Below are 20,246 nucleotides of genomic sequence, written 5' to 3'. Positions count from 1 at the left end.
AAGTTTTCTAAGTGTCTGTGACTAAAAAGTATTTTGCAGTTCATGAAGTCTCACTTGTTAAAAACAGTAGTCCTCAGGCAAGGGCTAGTGGAGAGAAGCCAGTCATGGGTGCACAGTAGCCGGGACGAAGTTACCGGTTGACTAGGAGGTGGGAGAGACAGACAGACCTACTCAGTCATTAAATGTTTTGCTATATAAAGTACTGCAATAAAACCGTATTCCTTCTCCTTCCCAGCTTTGCTGCACCCCATTCTTTGTCCACTGAAGGTTCTTTCATATGTTGAATGCATACTTAAAATAGAATTTTAAAAAATCAGTGTAAGTTTGGGGCCCAATAAGTAGTTTGGTAGGATCTAAATCAAGTTATAGATTTAAAGGAACATTAAGAAGAAAATTACAATGAGTACAGTGTTAGTCCAGAATTGTTTAGGGACTAAGGGCCTCTGACATCAAATGGATACCACACAGGTAGAACAGAAGTCATTTGCCTTTGAGATGGAGAAAAGTCATGAGGTAAAAAGTGCAAAGGGCTTGGGTTCAAACTTTGGCTTCTCCCTCTTTGAGGACCTACAAAATATGTCTCTGCAGGCCAAATACTGGGAATGGGCACGTTTTTGTCTTTACCTTACAAACATCAACTTAATGTGTTTGAGTTTTTCTTTCTTTTTTTTTTTTTTCCCTTTAAAATGAGAGAAAGAGAGTGAAAGAGCACAAGCTGGCGGGGAGGAAGGGCGCGGAGAGGCAGACGGAGAAGCAGACTCCCTGCTGAGCAAGGAGCCTGATGCAGGGCTCGATCCCAGGACCCTGGAACCATGACCTGAGCCGAAGGCAGACGCGTAACTGACTGAGCCACCCAGGCACCCCTGAGTTTCTCTTTATACTGGCTACTAGGAATTGTCAAACTTCCTACCCACTGATAAGCAAAATGAAAATGTCTAACAAAACTCACTCCCGACGTCATCTTTTCTCTTGTATTTTTTTTTTATTGAAGTATAAACGAATGTTATATTAGTTTGAGGCGTACGACATAGCGATTCAACAACTCCGCACATTATGCTGTGCTCACCGCAAGTGCAGCCACCGTCCGTCTGCATACACTACTATAAGCCCACTGACTGTATTCCCGATGCTGTGCCTTTCATCTCCATGACTTCCTCATTCCTTAACTGGAAGCCTGGGCCTCCCTCTCCCCATCCCCCCACTTCCCTCCCCTCGTTCACTTGCTCTTACTCCCTTTTCTCAAGTCATACCTTCGTGGGGAGAAAAAAATCTTATTTTGCTAAATGTCTATTTGTAAGTATTTCAAATCCACTGGGGAGGGATTAAGTATCAAGTAGCCGCAGGAAATCACAGCAGTGGCTACCATAAATACATTAGTGCTTACTACGTGGGGGCTCTGTTCTAAGCCCTTGTCATCTCTCAGCTCACTGAATACTCCCACCAGCCCCACGGGCGTGAAGCTCCGTAAGGCCTGAAGCCTTGCCGTGGTGCTCTGCACTGTTCTGATCACACCACACTATCAGAAAAATCTGAGCATGCACCCCAAATACATGCATTTACAAGTCATGTACCTGCAGTACCCTAATTTATAATACACAAAAAAATTTCTGAAGAGACTTTTCTAAAAAACCCAGAAATTGACTCCCCCTCCCCCGCCCGCCAAGCACTCCACAAATGACCGGTCTTCATTCTCTGTTTTCAAAGCCAGGGCTCTATGAAGAGAGTCCTTTGTCCTTCCCTGGGTTGTGGAGAAAATCAGACACAAGGGCAGGTATGTAAAGTGCCTCGTATCTCATGAGTACCCAAGAATGTTTTCCTCCCCACACAAGTGAAAATAAAGTAGCACTGAAAAAACAAACATTTTTTAACTTCTATATTCAGTTTAATGGTTGACACAGAGTTTAAAAGTTAAAACGCTGGAGAGATTAAACAAGAAAAGGACATAATGGTTGCTTAGAAAAGTGGGAGAAGGGGATGAAAAAAGAAAACCCAGCTTCTGTGGACACCGCCTTTGACCCGATAGAATAAAGATCACTAACACCTGTGGAAGGAGAAACCAGAGTCTAAATGAGACTGGGTAAAGAGCAGAGAGAAAGCCCGGGAAGCACCGTGCCCATTACCCTGCCCATCCTGGCCTGCCAAGATTCGCTTCTTCCCTTGTTGGCCCCCAACATCTTACACACGGTTCCGGCTGCCACAACATATTTGGGATTTCCCCAAGTGACGAAGGGAAGGATTACAGAGATGAAACCAGCCTGCCTGAAACCTTCAGACAGAAAGGCCAGACTGGGCTTCTCCCTCCGCGCCCCCTGCAAGCTAACAAACCACACAGGGAACAGAGGCGGCTGACCTGGAGGGACTGCTTTTACCTCCCCAAGCCCAGCAAGGAGAAGACTCCGGGGGACTTTCTGGCTTCTTCTTCCACAGCTCCTGGGAGACCAAAGCAGGCCTGTGTCAAGCACCGCAGAGCCCGGCTCTCCTTCTGGCCTTGCCCAGGGGCGCCACGCTCAGGCTCGTGGCAGACAAATCTCCGTAGCACATCTCCACCTCAGTGCTCCTGGCATTGCGCAAGCCACGCTTTGCTACGACACGCAACAAGCAGCAAGGCCAGGGACCCAAGCCATGGTGCATAGCAGCACCTGCCAGTCCCTTGGACTGTGGAAACCCCTCAAGGGTCAGCAGGGACAGGGAACTGGAGGAGGCGAAGACAGGCCACACTGACCACACACACAGTCTGACACAGCAGGTAGGAGCCTCCAGAGAAAAGCCCGTGGATTTGTACAACGTGAAGTCTCCTAGCTGTAGCACCCAACTCCGTGTTTCAGTAGCTTCGCCTAACCTGTATACTGAAGGCATGGACACTGGAGCTTCAGACGTAGTCCAGTGACTCCGCAGAGTCGTGGACTCTTCCAGAACAGAGCACAAGGCACTATCAGCGGCTGGTACTATTATGCACCTACAGCATGCATCTTCCACCAAGAGGTGTCGATCACGGCCATGTTTTAAACCCTTCTCAGTAACTGACAACTTGCCCAGGTCTCCAAGGGCAGACGACTGCTCTTTGGTTCCACAGGTGGACAAGTTTTGAAACATACTGTACCTGAACTTTACTGTACCAGTACTGAACAGACTTGCTCCTGGGACACAGTAGGTACCGATAAATGCTTGCTACACCCACAGAATAGCCGCCTGAAGAATCCAACCACAGCGTGAATGAATACAAGTAGAGCAGGCATTCAGCAGGCCAAATCATCGCTACGGATTTCTTTCCCACATTAAGTATACTACCAAATTATATATGTAAAGGCAAATTTTCCTCCTTCACCCAAGAGATAAAAAAAAAAAAAGTTTCTATAATTAAGGATGATTTTTTAAATTGCAGGCAATGTAGCAAAATGAATATTAACACAGATCTGAAACACTCTAAATAGTTATTACCAAATCAATTTCAAAGCATTTCAATTTAGCAGCAAGCAGGGCAATATAGGGGGCAACAAAGCTGGATTAGCATAAAATCAAAAGGGCAGGATTTACAACAAGTTAAAAATGAAAATAAAATACAATTAATTCCTCTTTGTAGGCCTCTCTCCACATCTGATCACCTCCCTTGGGATACGAAGTCCAGGAAATAAAAGGAACAAAAGGTCTCTAGCTACCTCTGAAATCAATTTCATTTTACAAGCCCAGGAGGGAGTCAAGTCGAGGCACGGGAAAAGTCAGCCCGCGATAAACTTTGTTTTAATATCCTAAGCAACCGGCCAGAAAAGCAAACATTATCAAACTCTAATAAGCACCAGCAGGATACTAATCCAGTACCCAGTAGTTCCTGCAAGCCACTTTTGCAGGAGAAATGTTTCTGTGAAGGTATTCCCTTGCCTAAGTTTATACCTGCCTTCCAGCTTCAAAGGGAGAAAGAGCAAACGCAAGCCACACCCTACCTCCCCACCAGAGAAAGGGGAAAGGCAACAGAAAGAGCCAAAATTCTTTACCCTTTTCATATTCTGAGCACTTAATCTCCTGAAAGCTATCTGGCCTGGTGGAATGTGGTGGCTCACCCGCTGGGAAGCTGGGCAGGTGAACAACACACCTGCTCTGTGTGCGACACAGGCCCAGTGGGGGAGATGTGGACACCATCCACTCGGAATACCCCTCCTCCTTCGTGGGGCTGGCCTAACACCAGCTCTCAAAAAGAAACAGATCTGGGATACTACAAAAGTAATTTGGAGATTATAAATGCCAGCAGGTACAAGCAGATAGTAGAGAAGGGCCTGGAAGGGACAGGTGACTAACTTTTAATGGCCTCTTAGCCAGAATTTTTCTAATTGTTACCTTGTAAGTCCTTCTCCTGGGCATATTTATTATTAATACATAGGAAGGATTTTTTTTTTTTTAATCTTGATAGGAAGACTGGGTTTTGTTTCTCCTCATCCAATATCCATTCCCTTTCTTCCTAAATAGAGCAATAATCCATTTTTTTAAACATACACACACAATACTGACCACGATATGGACACAGATAAAAACTACACAGTATGTTTAAATCAAAAAGTGCTTGTTAAAACCCACTGCTTTCAGTGATGCTTTTTAAAAAATCAGACTGGGGAGCACCCAGGTGGCTCAGCTGGTTAAGCAGCCAACTCTTGGTTTCAGCTCAGGTCATGATATTGGGGTCCTGGGATCAAGCCCGACATCAGGCTCCACGCTCAGCAGGGAGGCTGCTTGAGGATTCTCTCTCCGCCTCTCCCTCTGCCCCTCCCACCACTCACATACTCTCCATCTCTAAAATAAATAAATCTTTTTAAAGTAAATAAATAATCAGATTGGCTTTCATACACATTCTAGTGAGTACACCTACTTAGGTTTTTTTCTAAGCTGAGATTAATACAGTTTACAATTTCCATTTGTTAACAGTTGGAAGCAAGTTTATTCAAAGGAGTGTCACTAAGAAAAAATGTATTCTCAGGCATGGAGGAAACACCGATTAAAGCCACTTCTTTGCAAAGCTTTCCTTTTAGAGCCAGTTATTAAGAAGCTACTTTATGCTGATTGGGTATAGTTCCACATTTAGAAGGTCTTCACACTGCAAATTTAAAAAATCAGACACTAATTTCTAGGTAATAATGCCAATGATTTTAATATGTCAAGAGTAGAAAATTTTACTTTCAAAATATATGTATTTGTAGGGAATTCAGTTACGCCCATCCAGCTGAGACAGTATTTGTACATGACAGAATTATTATACTCCTAAAGAACATTTCAAGAACTGGGACCTCCTGAAATAGGATGAAGTGGGACTCCCCTCTGTGTAACACAGTAAAGTTGGAACAGAGGGCACGGAGGTTCTGCAAAGCCCTGACTGACCTCTACACAAAGAGACTGGAAGGGGTCCAATAAATTCTTCAAATGGTCATGATTCTGTCCTTTCTCCCACTAAGCCAGCCATTCCTCAAAGGAAAATCCTCTTCAGCTGCAATGCATCAAAACCAGCAGAAACAGAACACAGGAAGGGTAGTCCGTGGCAGCCCCGAGAAGGCCATGTGACCATGTGGGAATACGACCTTCCCTACATGGTATCTGTTGGGCAAAAATATGTAGATTAAATATAATCACCCTGATGGAAATCAGCTTACATATTAAGACGAGGGCTAGGGGGGTGCCTGGGTGGCTCAGTCGTTAAGCGTCTGCCTTTGGCTCAGGTCATGATCTCAGGGTCCTGGGATCAAGCCCCGCATCAGGCTCCCTGCTCTGCAGGAAGCCTGCTTCTCCCTCTCCCACTCCCCCTGCTTGTGTTCCCTCTCTCGCTGTGCCTCCCTCTGTCAAATAAATAAAATCTTTAAAAAAAAAAAAAAAAAAAAAAAAAAGAGGGCTGGGAATTTCTAAGGATGGGTTAACACTATTTGAAATTTCCCCCAGGTGCCCTAAATAAACAGTACTAATACTGTACATGCAGCTCTGAGCCCCGTGTGGGTGCCGGCAGCCCCCCCAAAGCTCGTCACACCGCGCCAACTGTGTGCATTTGTCACCAGCCCGCCCCTGACACCTTTGCCGCCCCAACCCAAGCTCTAGGGGTGGACACATCTGAAACAACTCGAAATGGAAAATTCAATGGAAACTTCTTCCCCCTCTCCCCAGAGCCTGTGGAATTTAGCATATGGATCCTAACCGGCCTATACCAAGCAGCTGCCAGGCCTTCCAAAGCAGGAAGCCAAGGTATCTTCACCTTTATCTTTGCCCACTAAGATCACTGTGTTCTTGAATATTTTATTCTGTTAAATATTTAAGATGCCTAAAGGCTGCCGTTCCCAGGCTACACCTTATAAAAACAGTCATGTTCCTCAGGTGGAGAAAGCACACACCCTACCCCCAGCAATCACAGAACCACAACTGAGTCAAGATCCCCGCTCCGTGAGGAGGCTGTGAAACCTACGGACCCCGTATTGATTGAGGAGGAAGCGCTCTCCCTCCCCGGCCCCCCCACTCCTGCCTCTTCAAAGAGCTGTGGCTACCAGCTGCCCAGAGAGGAAATACCTGCCTTTCCTCCTTCCCCTCCCTACCACACCCCCCATGTGTCCCTTGGCGACAGGTTCTAGTTCTGCACGTCATGGAAGGAGAGCGAACAGAGGAACATTGTCACCAGCACAGAGCTCGCTTCTCAGCCACCTACAGTCCTTACTCCCTGCCAGAGACCAGCTAAGGCACTGAGAAGCACCATCTCCAAAGCTGGGGGGACTTCATTTCCTCACGACTCCCACTTCATCTCAACTGTCACCGTTTTTATGTGAAGCTGAGCCAAGGGAACTTGTCTTTCTGAAGCCAAGGAATGAAGGACAGCCTCAATGACATGAAACATGTCATTTAACTTGAACAAGACACAGCTTACAATACAGCTGACATTAACAGACGTGACAATGTCAACTTGGAATGGGAATCTTGCATATCTTCTTTAGAAACCAGCTAAACATTCCGTCCTCCGATGCGACGTGACGGTGGCAACAATTCTTTTTTCCTTAATTTTTCATTCCCAACACCACGCCAGGAGCCCAGCAGACAGCCAGAATAATATAAATGAGAGCCCCCCCCCCCCCCGTATGGAGACAAAAATAATAAAACAAGGTCAAGTAAATTGAAGGAAAACATTGAGGTGCTACAGAGAGCATGTAAATAGAGGGACTAAGCGGTCTGGGATTGGATGGATGTATTCAACCAAGTTCTCATTAAAAGCCTTGGTATCCCTGCAGCTCAATCTTTCCTTTGACAAGACAGAAAACCAAACCGGCAACTTTTCTTTCCCCTCTTTAGAATACTTTTAAAATTGCAGCACTGTATCTCAATAAGAGAGAGAAAGTGGGGAGGCGGGGGGAGAGAATGAATGTATGAGGGTCCTCTTTGGTCACTGAAAAAGGTTCTGTCACAACAAGACACTGGCTTGGTCATAATCAGAGGCATGCAATGCCGATGCCAGATCATATAATGAAGAGAGAAAAGGCTGTCCAAAAAACCGTGCAGCACTGAACTCCTTGAAGGCAGGAGGAGAGGACATTTCAGAAGAGTAAATGCCGTCAGGGGAGTCGCCTGGCTGTCGCAGAACCCCACAGACCCGGCAGTGGAGGACAGCTCAGAGAAGGCGTGAGGACAGAAGTAACACCGGGAAAAATTATCTGGACTAAACGGCAGGTGGAGAAGCAGAGTGAGGTGGGAAGAGGAAATCAGCAGAATAAGTGAAAGCATTGTAAATCTGCTACGAAAACCTCAAGCCACCACTTTAATGCAAGGTCCAGAACCAGCTAATATCTACGGAGACAGATGGTAGACTACCGAATGAGCAAGGCTGGGGGTGTAGGGGGAACAGAATGTGACTTCTAATGGCTACGGGGTTCTTTTGGGGGTGAAAGGTTCTGAAATCGGATTGTGGTGATGGCTGCACAACTCTGAACAGACCGAAAACAATTCGGTGGTTTAAATGAGTGAATATTATAGTATGTGATTGCATCTCAATAAGATGACCAAAACTGAACAAAACAAAAACCTACCGGAGAGGCTGATCCAAGTGAAAACTGAGGGCAGAGGCGGCCGTCCTTATGCGAAGGGCCCCTGAGAAAGCTACAGTGAGGCCTATACCAGGGAGCCCACCACCCAGCCCCAGTGATCTCACAGATCTTCTGAGGCAACCTCCAAAATATAAAGTGCATGAACCTGCAACTTGGTTTTGCAAATTACACTTGAAGTAGCAGGTGAATGAAGGAAATAAGCTCAAATGTCATTCCCTTTGATTACATACTAATGTGGAAATAAGTGGGGTTCAGGCCCTACTAGAACGTAAAATATCCCGCAAAGACATGTGCGTAAGTCAGAAAAAGGGAAGCAGCTGAATGTTCAGTAGAGCACCAATGTTACACAGCAGTCCAGGAGCAGAGGAGGCCCCGTACAATCCACCCAGCAGTCCCACACGTCTGTTATCTGAAAGGTGCCACGCTGGACACCTGAGACACACAGGTGCACAACCCCACCTTCAGAAACGGAAAGGCACTCTGTCTGGGAGAGGATGTGAAAAGTAAGGGCTCTTTTCCCTGGTTGATTCTAATGTGTACCCGAGGCCAGAATCTACTGAAGGAATCAGAATCCTTACTTTAACAGAGAACGAAAGAAGTGTGCAAAGAATTCAAATGTTATGCATGTGTTGACCTAGCTAAGCACCCTAAGAGTCGGGACTAGAATCTGTGTCTCCTGATCCACAGGTCAGGACAACCAAACCTACTGGTGTGAGTGTGGGTGTGTGGGGGCACAGGGTGGACATCCTTAGAAAATTCTGGCCTCAAAAACAGCGGTCAGATCCCATGAAAAGAAACTAAAGAACAAACACCTGGAAATAAGTGAAGAAATAAATGACCTTGCGATTGGGCTGGGAAGACGCCTCGAAACGCAGGGATTTTATTGCCCGGTTCTATGCCCTAGTGGGACCAGATGCCCAGCAAATGGAATTAATCGATGAGGAGGTAGGATTTTGTAACTTCACAGGTCCGGTCTGATCAGGAAATTTTTTCACCCAATGAGCCCAGGGTTATAAAAAATAAACACCAAGGAACGTAAGAGCGGAGGCTTCATCCTCTCGGCTATCCGTGGGGCCTGTGCAGTCTGCAAAGAGCAGGGCGGCCCGGGCCGACCAACTTCACAGACCACACTAAAATCTTCTGAAGAAGTGCCTGGTGAACGCTCTGGCCGACGTGCATCGAGCCGTCCCATTACCGAGCCGTGTGCTTCTTACCTATAATTCCACTGTCCTTGCTTTCCAGGGTGGAACTAGGGCTGCTAATGGTCTCACAGGGACTTTTGTTGGCTGCCGTCTTGCTGACACAGCTATTCAAGGTTGAGCAGGGGCTATCGGTGCTAGGAGATGCGGTGCTGCTTGTTAGTGTGGAGCAAGGACTGATGCCTTGGCTCAGAGCTGTGCACTGCAAGACGAACGGAAGGAGGAGTTAGCGCGGCTTCACACAGGACGCTTCTACACAGTCTTTTGTTTCTGACGCTAAAGCAATAAACTAAAAACAGGAACATGGAAAACAGTTTTTTTTAAAGTGAGACGGCTTCATACATATATATGCGGCCTTCCAAATTTTAAAAGAGAAATCGCTCTTCTGTCCCTTTCCCCTGATTTTTTTTTATTTATTAAAAGGGCAGTCTTAGAAATAATTTAGTGGGAACGCACATTCGTAAAATAGAAATAGCAAACAGGCAGACTTCCTTTCATTTAAAGTCTGCAGAAGACAAATGGGTTCTTTGACCTCTGTACGGAAAACCTGGGAACTCTGTTTTTGTAATGTTTCACGAGCATTGCAGCCTGATTCAATTCCTGAAGATTTATGGGCTCTGCTCGCAGAGCCAGGGGGCTGGTGGCCACCGCCATCTCAATCAGTGCGTGACACCCTCGCAGAGGCCCTCCGCAGAGGGGCGGGAGCTCTGGCCCCTCACTGCCATGCACACGTTACCCATCTCCATCCTGAAGCAGCAGGCTGCTGGGTCCCTAGAATGCGGAACGCTCTCCCATGCACAAACCATTTGCTCGCATCTTATTTTGTCTCTGCCTCATCTCCTACAAATCTTTTCCTCATCCCACTGACCCTCCAAAATCTCAACCCTAAAAAAACGCACAGGAAAGCACATCCCAAAGCAGCCAGCTGAGAAGAATTGGTGTTACAAAGATAAAAGGAGTATCCTTAATATGGGATTCTTTCAGCCACTTAAAGTCATTCAGCTACTCTTCCCTGGGTGGTGACTTGAAGGTTAACATGAATATTTTCTTGAGTTCCGCACCCTTCCGCCTCGCCCCACCTCCCCACTGCAGAAATCACAAACTGTTGAAGTAAATTTCAATACACAACAGCCCAGACTCCTTTGACTGAACAATGACTCCCCCACGCAGGGACGGGGAGAAGACAGGTTATGCCTTCCTTCATGCATACTCTGAGCAGGTATGATATGCAGTGTCTTCCTTGGGCATTACCATGGTCTCATTGTTTCCTTCAATGGTTATGTGTGTGGCACTTGGGATCCCTTCTCCCAGTAAAAATCCCAGCCTTGTCAACAGTTCTTGAGCTGCCGGCGAACAGCTCGGTTCATTATCGGCCTTTGCTTCTGGAACAAAGAAAGAAAACAATGAAGATGCCCCTCTGGGGAATTTCAGTTTTGCATCTGGAGGAGCTCGCGCTACAGCTGCTTGTCTGGTGCTTTTGTGTATTTTCATAAAATGCACAAAGTTTGACAATGCTGCCTGTCCTCTAGCAATACATTCTAATTAAGAGGCTGTGACAGGTTAAGAAAACAGTGGAAGAGAAACTCCAAGTGCAAAGAGTGAAATATTTGACCTGAATCAGAACACAGTGTGATTATACGATAGCAATTTCTATTTCCACAGCATGTGAAAAATGGGTACACCTCAGACACCAGAGGCAGAAAGAGGCCTGCCTTTCATCTTAACTCTCCAAGAGGACAGGGTGGCCAATGCCCACAGGAGGCGGAGATAAAGTTAAACCCTAGTGGCATGCTGGCAGAGCCCCAAGCTACTTAAATGTTGGGGTAAAACTGAAATCCAAGCTCTCATTAACCAAAACATGGGCAGGACTACTTTGGCGGGTTTCCACAGCCACAGCCAAGTCCAAACCAGGACTCCAACTCAAGGGTCAATCGTCAGGAATCCACTCTGAAACAAAGATTTTAAATCCCAGCGAAATGTGTCCCAAGAGACAAAGCCCAGTGATACACTCTGCTGTTCATGCGGAGATGGAGAGAAATCAGGGTGTATTCTCTGAATACTCCACGGTAACGCTGGATGCATGGTTAACCTGAAGGTCACAGCGCATGCTTGCAACCTTTTCCTTCTCTGGCCTCCCCTAAGAAGCTGCTCATCTTGCTTTTTGCACTTAAAAGAATTCTGTTGTTGGGTTTAAATGTTGAGCTATAGGTTAACCTTGTATCCAAAAGCCTAAGGGAACTTAATGAAGGCCGATGAAATGATACATCATTCTAACACCTCTCATGTATTTTTAAATCAGCATCCATCAGGGAATGAAATAACGTATAAAGCATACCCTGCTTACAGAAGTTTGAACTTAAGAACAATATGCAACCTGTAATATACTCACTCATCTTAATGTTTTGTTCTTTTTTGTTAATCGTCTAGAGACGAGACCCATACATTGATGAACCAGTTTTTCCTAGATGTGGAAATCTGCAGATAATAAGTCTTAGAAATACAACATGAGGAAAGAACAAAATAGCAGTGTTACCTTTGAGCTACAGTACCACCACCAAAGTTCAATGCTAACGTTGCCTTTTGTAAGGAACCGCAAAATCAAAACCAGTAGAGCTGAGAAGACCATTTGTATTATCCTCACTCACATACCAGTTTTGCTCAGTCATGCTCCCAGGATAGCAGCTACACGGGAAACCAGGCTGGCTGTATCCTCAAGGAAGGAAAAGCATCCCGCCCCTTGCTTACTCTCAAAAGCTCCCAATGTTTGCACTAAGAACTGTGGTTTGCCAGCTTGGATTTTTTTTTTTTTAGTTGCTCAACAAAACTGCAGGGGTAAAATAACCAAGGCTTGATTGTTCTGGGTTAAGAGAGCCCACATGTTTCTGGATCATCTGTGTTAAACTCGTACCAGGAAGGGGCAGTGGCTCTAAGCCAAAGGGGTAAGAGAGCACCCCGGGGCAGGTCAACCACACCCAGAAGGCCACTCTACAAAAGGTCCCTTCCCACCAGAGAGTTCCACCATATTTTCATTCCCAAAGTACTTGGGCATTGGGAAAAGCAGGCAGGAACCAAACCAAATCAGCAAAACCCAGGCACACCCAAGGGCTGAACCACTTCAGAACAGGATCAGTCCCACCCTCCCTCGCCCCAAGGCTCAGGCAGGGCAGCTCTTTTATCTCAGGGGGCAGCTGGACCAGAGGGAGCCAACAGGATGCAGATGGCAAGAGGAAGAAGCGGGTAAGGGGGCGAAACTCAGTAGTTTCTCTACTCCACACCTCCCTTTCCTTTCGACACAATCTCTATACTGCTCCCCAACCGTGAATGTGCCCCTGAATGTCTAGCTCCTGGTTCAACCTGAAACTCCAGGGAAAGCGCCAGAAACACTCCCAGTTGGCAGCAGCTGTGGAGACACCCAGAGCTTGGCTGCCACAGAATTTACCGTGACAACAAATGAGGCCACAGCCCGTTGTTCACATGGGGCTCACTCTGAGACCCTGCATCCCACATAGGTCCCTGGGGAATGGGGTGCCCCCTTAGGAGTCACTGCTACCTCCACATTGTGTCCGCAGACACCCCAAATTGCCAAGGTTTTCATTAAAACATATATATTTATGCAAAGACAGCTGACTCCTCATTCAAACCTCCCCCCTTCAGACGAGTTGGGAGCTGTGGCAATTCCCAGGTTTAATGTCTGAATTGACAGGACACTCCCCCAAGCTCATGATCAACTTGTTCTCTTAACCATTCAGTCTGTACTTGGATGCCACCAAAGTTCCAAAACCCTACCTGGGTTCCGAATGCTTGAACAGACGTTCTTTATTTCAGGTTTAGCAACCAGTAAGTCACTGCAATTTCATTTTGTCCAAAAGCTTCCCAACTGTCTTTTCACATTATTCTCTTTTCTCAAATGTCATTCCAGTGACCTTCCCCTCAGAAGCCCCCTTCAGTTTGAATCCCTTAATCCACGTCAAGCTGTCCACATTTCCCCCTGCCTAACGTACACAGCTTTCTCTCTCTGAACTTTTCATTCTGGCAGAAGGACCCCTGGGTGAAGAGTGACAGTGCCATTTTGGGAGAGATGAGTTGCCTACAAACTCACACTGATACACTGGACTGTGAAATTAAAATGCATTTCTACTTCCACAGTCGATCACCAAATACTGAGATTTGAACAGTCAGATAAGATTTTCTTAGAGCTCATTCTTACTGCAAAATGACCCCCTAAACCAAAATCCAGTGGGATACTCTAAATGGAAAGTATTTTCATTCGTGTAGTTAATATTAAATCACTCATCAATAAAAAGTGTACCTTACCCAAAACCAGCAGGATAAGAACTGGAGAGAAAGACATCATCTCTTAGCAACACTTTACATCTCCTGAATTTAAATATCCAAAGAATTTATGATGGCTGTATTTGGAGCTGAAAGAATAACTTCCTGGGAATCCATTAGACAAGTGGAGAGTGATAATCCTTCCCAGTAATGTTTTCATGGAATCCTCAATATCACACCATAATGGAATAATCAAGTGGAGAAAAGCAAATGGAATTTCTTGGGTCATTTCCTGTCTCTTTCTAACTAATCACACTCGGACTTGCAGCACCAACCCTCAGGTACAGTCCATAAACTGACCAGCTCCTCAATTACTGCCATCATAAAGTCAAATCCATTTGTGCCCCTTATAACCATCCCCCCCATCCTTCCCTACAGTCTCAGAAGAAAGGACTTCTCTCTATCAAAGCTCTTCTGGACCACTCAGTGTGAACCTCTTTAACCTTCAATTTCCTCATGAGGGAGTGGCCATAACCACTTCTTAAAGGTTGTGAGAAAAAAAAAAAAAAAAAAGGTGAGAAAATACCTTGTACACCAAGCATCTTTAAGATAAGATGCTATATCAAAGTTGGTCATTATTTATACCAACTCTAACACCAAGAGCCCACTTTCTCACTATTATTTCATTTTCTGGTTTCACAGATTCCTGTCTATATTCAATGTGTTTATATTTCTCTTACCTAACAAAAAATAGTTTTTTGTTTATGACTTTTCTGCCTTAAGTAACTTTTTTTGAACTCATTATTCCTTCAAGACAATAAATTTCCTCCTTTTTCTAATTATCGAACTGTTCCCACTTGGCCCACACTTACTGCCTTTTTTTTTTTTTTTTAAGATTTTATTTATTTGACAGAGAGAGACACAGCGAGAGAGGGAACACAAGCAGGGAAAGGGAGAAGCAGGCTTCCTGCCGAGCGGGGAGCCTGATGTGGGGCTCAATCCCAGGACCCTGTGATCATGACCTGAGCTGAAGGCAGACGCTTAACGACTGAGCCACCCAGGCGCCCCGCACACTTACTGCTTTCATTTCTCATCTCATCATTCTCTCTTCTTAAAGTCCGACTCTGTTAGAACTGTGGAGGTCCCTGGGGATGACCAAAGATCATTCTATCAAGAGAAGCCCTTTCTCTGCTCTCATCCTCCTCAAACTCTAGGAGCTTGGACACTGTTGGCAATGTTCAGCCATTTACTACCATGTGATCTTGAGCAATTTACTTAATAACAGTTTCCAAAATAGTACTTCTGAATTGAGTCCGTTAAATGAGACACAGCCTTGATGGATGTTAATCCTTTCCTCTGCTTCTAAATGTCCATGACCTGCTTCTTGCTAAACTTCTTGCCCTCCCTGACTTCTGTTCACAAGCCATTTTCCTATTTCTTCCTGACTGCTCCTTCTCCTAAGGCACCTTCCCTCCTTGATTCTCCAAAAATAGTATTTATAGAGGAGCATCTACCCATGAACCTGAGCTGACTGCCATTAATTGACTTCTAGTCCTTACTTAATACAAAAACGTACTTATCACACAAGTTATCTTTAAGCTCTCCATCCCATTCACCCTATATTGAAACTGTATCAACCTTACTATTTCCTCTTTCAAAATGTCTCCTGAATTAGCCTCTTTCTTTCCAGTCATACTGCCACTTATCAAGTCCTCATCCCCTCAAGTCTAGATAACTATCAGACTCTGGACCAATTTTCTCATCTCTTTTTTTTTTTTCTCCCTGTCTTCCTTTCCCTCCTCACAGCCAGTGGTTCTCAAACTTTTTGTCTCAGGTTTACTCTTAAAAATTGAGAACTCCAAAGAGCTTTGGTATATGTGGGCTATTGATATTTATCATACTAGAAATTAAAACTAAGAATTTTTAAAATCTCGGGCGCCTGGGTGGCTCAGTTGGTTGAGCGACTGCCTTCGGCTCAGGTCATGATCCTGGAGTCCCAGGATCGAGTCCCACATCGGGCTCCCTGCTCAGCAGGGAGTCTGCTTCTCCCTCTGACCCTCCCCCCTCTCATGTGCTCTCTCTCTCATTCTGTCTCTCAAATAAATAAATAAAATCTTAAAAAAAAAAAAAGAATTTAAAAAATCTCTATTACTTCATTTTAAGTTCATAAAACCTACATGTTAAACATTTTTAACAAAAAATTTTTTCAAAGATTTAATTTGTAAGTAATCTTTACACCCAACATAGGGCTTGAACTTATTTATAACCCTGAGATCAACAGTTACATGCTCTACCGACCCAGCCAGCCAGGGGCCCCCAAAATATTTTCAATTTAAAAAGTTAAGAATAGCATTGTTTTATACTTCTGCAAATTCTTTTTAATGTCTGATTTAAATAGAAGACAGCTAGATTTTTCATGTCTGCTTCTGCATTCAATCTGTTGTGATATCTTCTTTTGGTTAAAGCATGTGAAGAACTGTGTGGTCTCAAAGACATATGCAGATGGGAAAGGGAGGAGCCTTCTCAAATACAGATTCTCTTCTTTGATACCGCACCAAAATTTGACAAGTAGCAATTTCTTAAAGGTTAGCTCTACTCTTGACTTTGAATCTGTATGAATACACTTTTTGTACTCTGTTACAATAAAAAGTCAATAGTCTGTTACAAGCGTCAAATGAATTTTTACCCATGATTTTTTAACATCATGCACTGAGTAATTTGGAAAATATTGGTTTTGCAGATCTTGCAAGTGCTGACACATTTTATTATATAATACCAAAATATCACATTAATATCACCACATCTCAAATGAAAAGTCCTGAGAAGCCAGCAAGCTCAAGGTAACAGATACAAATTCCCAAAAACCTAAGTTTTCACTTGGTCAAATTTTATCATTAGCAAGGAATCCCTGTCAGTTTGTTTTAATTGAAATGACACACTCATTTTGTTCCTTTTTGAGAAAATGTGTGTCAAATACCCAATTCTGAATAACCATGGTTTGCCAGTCATTCTTTCAAGTAAAAATGGTGTTCCATTAAAAAATTGGCTAGGTCAGCTTGCAATTAAAACAATCACACAAGGAGTTTTCTTTGAGACCACCATTACACTTCAGCATGCAGTAGAAGTGCTTTATGGAGACTTCCCCTTTCACCACACAGACTATTTAAAAGATCAGTCTAGGGTCAAGATTTAATAACCTTATTTTCAGTACTTTGTCAGGGACGTTACTCAGTGAGTTATTATTTTTAATGCTAGTGCATGGTGGTGCAAAATCCTATGCCTAGCTCTACCACAGCAGGTACCCCCACCTCAATGTGCACTAAGGCCTCAGTCTTACCAACAACTGCACCATCAGTGCAAATGTCAATGCAAGAGATATGGAAATATCTTCCTAATAATCATTACAAAAAGCGTTTTGACCTCACAGATCCTCAGTGAGGGTCTTGGGAATGCCAGAAGTCTACAGCCTATACCTTTTTTTTTTTAAGATTATTTATTTATTTGAGAGAGAGAGCGAGAGCCCAAAAGCGGGTAGGGTCAGAGGGAAAAGCAGACTCCCTGCTGAGCAGGGAGCCCAGGGGCTCGATCTCGGAACTCCGGGATCATGACCTGAGCCAAAAGCAGTTGCTTAACCAACTGAGCCACCCAGGCGCCCTACAGCCTATGCTTTTGAGAACCTCTGCTTTAAGTCTTCAATTGTGCTAAATTCTCCCTTTTCTTTAAAATCAATAAAAAGCCATTGCTGTATACACCTCTCAATCTATTAACTGATCTCTCATCTCCCCTTACCTGCTCAAAGCCTTGTGGCAAAAAGGCAATGGTCTATCCCCACCAATTCCATTTCCCTTTCGCCTACCTACAACTTAAATTCATTCACCTTCACTAGCCTCGTGAAACTGCCCTGGTAGGCACGGTAATGTTGTCTTTTTAAAAGGCCATCTCCTCATTTGATTTTCCTGTAATTTTGACCTTGCTAATCCTCCGTCCTACAAGGAGGAAAGTGGCACCTATCACATCAGGCACTCAGAGAGGAAATCCATAGTTTCCAGGATTGCTGTATGGTCTTGTGGGTTCTTCTATCCTTTCTCCGTCCTCTTCTCCCAGTGACCCTTTCCCTAGTCTGACACACCTCTCATTTCATCACATTCCCTCTAAACAAAAGTTCATACCCAGAACTCTTGAGACCCAGTCTGATTTTCTACCTGTTCAGTGGGCACTTCTGCCTAGATGTTCCATCAGCATCTCAAACTCAACGTGCCTGAAACTGAACTCAAACCAAAACAGATGGTTCCCTCTCTCTTAGTGCCCCTTGAATGTCGTCTCAAAGCCTTGAAGTCATCATCTTTGTCTCTTCTGGCTTCTAGGTCCATGCAATTTCTCAAGAATCTTCCTATTCCTCACCTCTTCCTTCCTGATCCTGTTCTAATTTGAGACCTTACTCTGTCTTATCTCACTGCTGAAACCTCTTCCTAACCATCTCCCTGACCCTAGTCTCTTTCCTGCTCCCACTGCATCCTATACTTCATTGTCAGGTAAATCTTAAGGTAATCAAATCCTTCCAACTCAGCTCCTCCATGGGCACCCAGCTTGGATTAGTCAACACTACTCCCCCCTTGCATTACAGTCACTCTGCATATACAGGTCTTTAATCCCCAATGAGACTCTAAGGTTCCATGAAGAAAGAACCTATGCTTGATAACCCATCTCAAATAGCATCCAAAATAGTGCTTTTCATAGCATCAGAATTAATATTTACTTAAGGAAATGCAGAATGAACGGATACCCTACCTCTGGTCTCTCTTCCATGGTACACATACCAAGCACATCCCCTTTCTGAACTTTCATCTAACTAAAAACTTAATCAACTATTAGTCAAATGGCATATCACCATTCTAAGAAGCTGGATGTCTGAAATTATAATCAAAAACATAAGGTGTATTTATTTAAACATATCTTAAAAAAAAGACACTCCTCCCAAGATAGCTTTGCATGTAATTATTGCTTCATATGTGTTAGTTTTACTTGCTAACTAGATTGCCAGAAGAAAAGTTTCATCATATTTTGAGACTGATCTTCACCAAGCAATGACTCATTAGACTAAAACTTTCTCACCCCTCCCCATCAAAGCTTGCTCAAGTAGCTAATGACAGATGGAAGCAAACCTAAATGGATTATGGTTGCCCCTAATTCAAAGAAATATAGCTGTGATCCTACAGTAATTGAATAATCCTAATTTATCTGTTGTTTTTTAAAATTTTCCCTTGAGGGGCGCTGGGTGGCTCAGTCGTTATGCATCTGCCTTCGGCTCAGGTCATGATCCCTAGGGTCCTGGGATCGAGCCCCACATCGAGCTCCCTGCTTGGCGGGAAGCCTGCTTCTCCCTCTCCCACTCCCCCTGCTGGTGTTCCTGCTCTCGCTATCTCTCTGTCAAATAAATAAATAAAATCTTTAAAAAATAAAAATTAAAAAATAAATAAATAAAAATAAAATTTTCCCTTAAGGCAGAGGTATTGTCTTGTGGGTAAATGACATTCTCCCCCTAAATAATACGTTGGTTTAGCAATAGGAAGCTCATTTGTGAAGAACATGTTCTGTATGACACACAGGTTATTGGAACTATTTGATAGAAAAAGGGGGATTGTATTTTGTTTGAGGAGCTCATTAAGTCACTCTTTTTTCCCCAGAGTAGAAAATGCTGTTTTTCCAAAATATTTTAGAATACTGAATAAAGTAGAATATATTTCTCTAAAGAGGTTTCCAGGTGAATGTAAACTTTAACAGATTGATTCTTCGCATATAATAAAAATATTCATCTGCCCATATCATACAAACCACTTTCCAGATGGCTAAAATATGCAAATTTGCATAAATACAATTACTTATAAATTAATGAACAAATTCAAAGTGCTCATTGGTTTTGCTTTGCTTTGATTTAAATTTGAAATAGCTAAGAATCAAGAATTTATGGAGCTAAACCATAAAACGAAGCAGCTTAGCCTGGGAAGGGTATTTCAAACATTTAGGAGTAACTTGATATTTCATGAGCCTATGGGAAATTTTGAAAGCATTTCACAAAGAGCTGTTTCCAATAGTTTGTTAGGCCGGTAAATACGGAAATGCTGTCATTGACAGCATCCAGAAAAACATCTTAAAGATTAAAAAGAAAATGCCCAAAGGAAATATGAAAAGCTAAGACAAAATTTTAAGAGTTAAAACTTAAGTGATGATGCTTGATATTCAACCCTAGACAGTAGGGTTTGTCTACCATACATTAGTGAATGCTTGGGTTAATACCCAAACTCAATTAGTTGTAGTTTGCTTCAGCCTCTCCTTTAGGTTCACTGACCTGGACATAAAATTTACACTTTAATACGGCAGATTTAATGAACCCTACTGAAACGTAAAAGATTCCCTGGGGATTACAAAACACACCATCCTTTACTAATTGTCCAGCTGAACTGTGTTAAGCAACCACTTTCTCATGAACCAGCAGATAACTGCCGGGGCTTCCACCACCATCACGGCTATCCACACGAGACCATATGCTTACGAACATGAACCATACCTCTTCCCCTTTTCCTGAACACTTAAAGGGAAAACGCACCCTATTTCTTAATTCTAGGCCAAACTTCCAGAAACTTCTGGTCTGTATTCAGAGCCCCGGTGGGTCGTAATTTCAGTCCCCGTGGACACAGACAATGCCACTTCTGGTCTGTATTCAGAGCCC

At 43.9% G+C, this 20,246-nt stretch overlaps 1 protein-coding gene across 1 annotated transcript in view; it reads right to left on the bottom strand.

The window, feature by feature from the left end:
* The window catches only part of TANC1 (tetratricopeptide repeat, ankyrin repeat and coiled-coil containing 1), a 153,271-nt gene that overhangs the window by 64,201 nt on the left and 68,824 nt on the right, over positions 1-20,246 (bottom strand). Inside the window, exons 4-5 of the mRNA XM_021703271.2 lie at positions 10,499-10,629; positions 9,263-9,449 (exon numbers count right to left, since the gene is read on the bottom strand). Coding sequence (XP_021558946.2) covers positions 9,263-9,449; positions 10,499-10,629 — 318 coding nt within the window. The remainder of the gene's footprint in view (positions 1-9,262; positions 9,450-10,498; positions 10,630-20,246) is intronic.

This window comes from Neomonachus schauinslandi, chromosome 3 (assembly GCF_002201575.2).
Source record: "Neomonachus schauinslandi chromosome 3, ASM220157v2, whole genome shotgun sequence".
NCBI classification, from domain to species: domain Eukaryota; kingdom Metazoa; phylum Chordata; class Mammalia; order Carnivora; family Phocidae; genus Neomonachus; species Neomonachus schauinslandi.
Note: the sequence above shows the minus strand (reverse complement) of the source record. Positions and strands in the feature narration are given on the sequence as shown.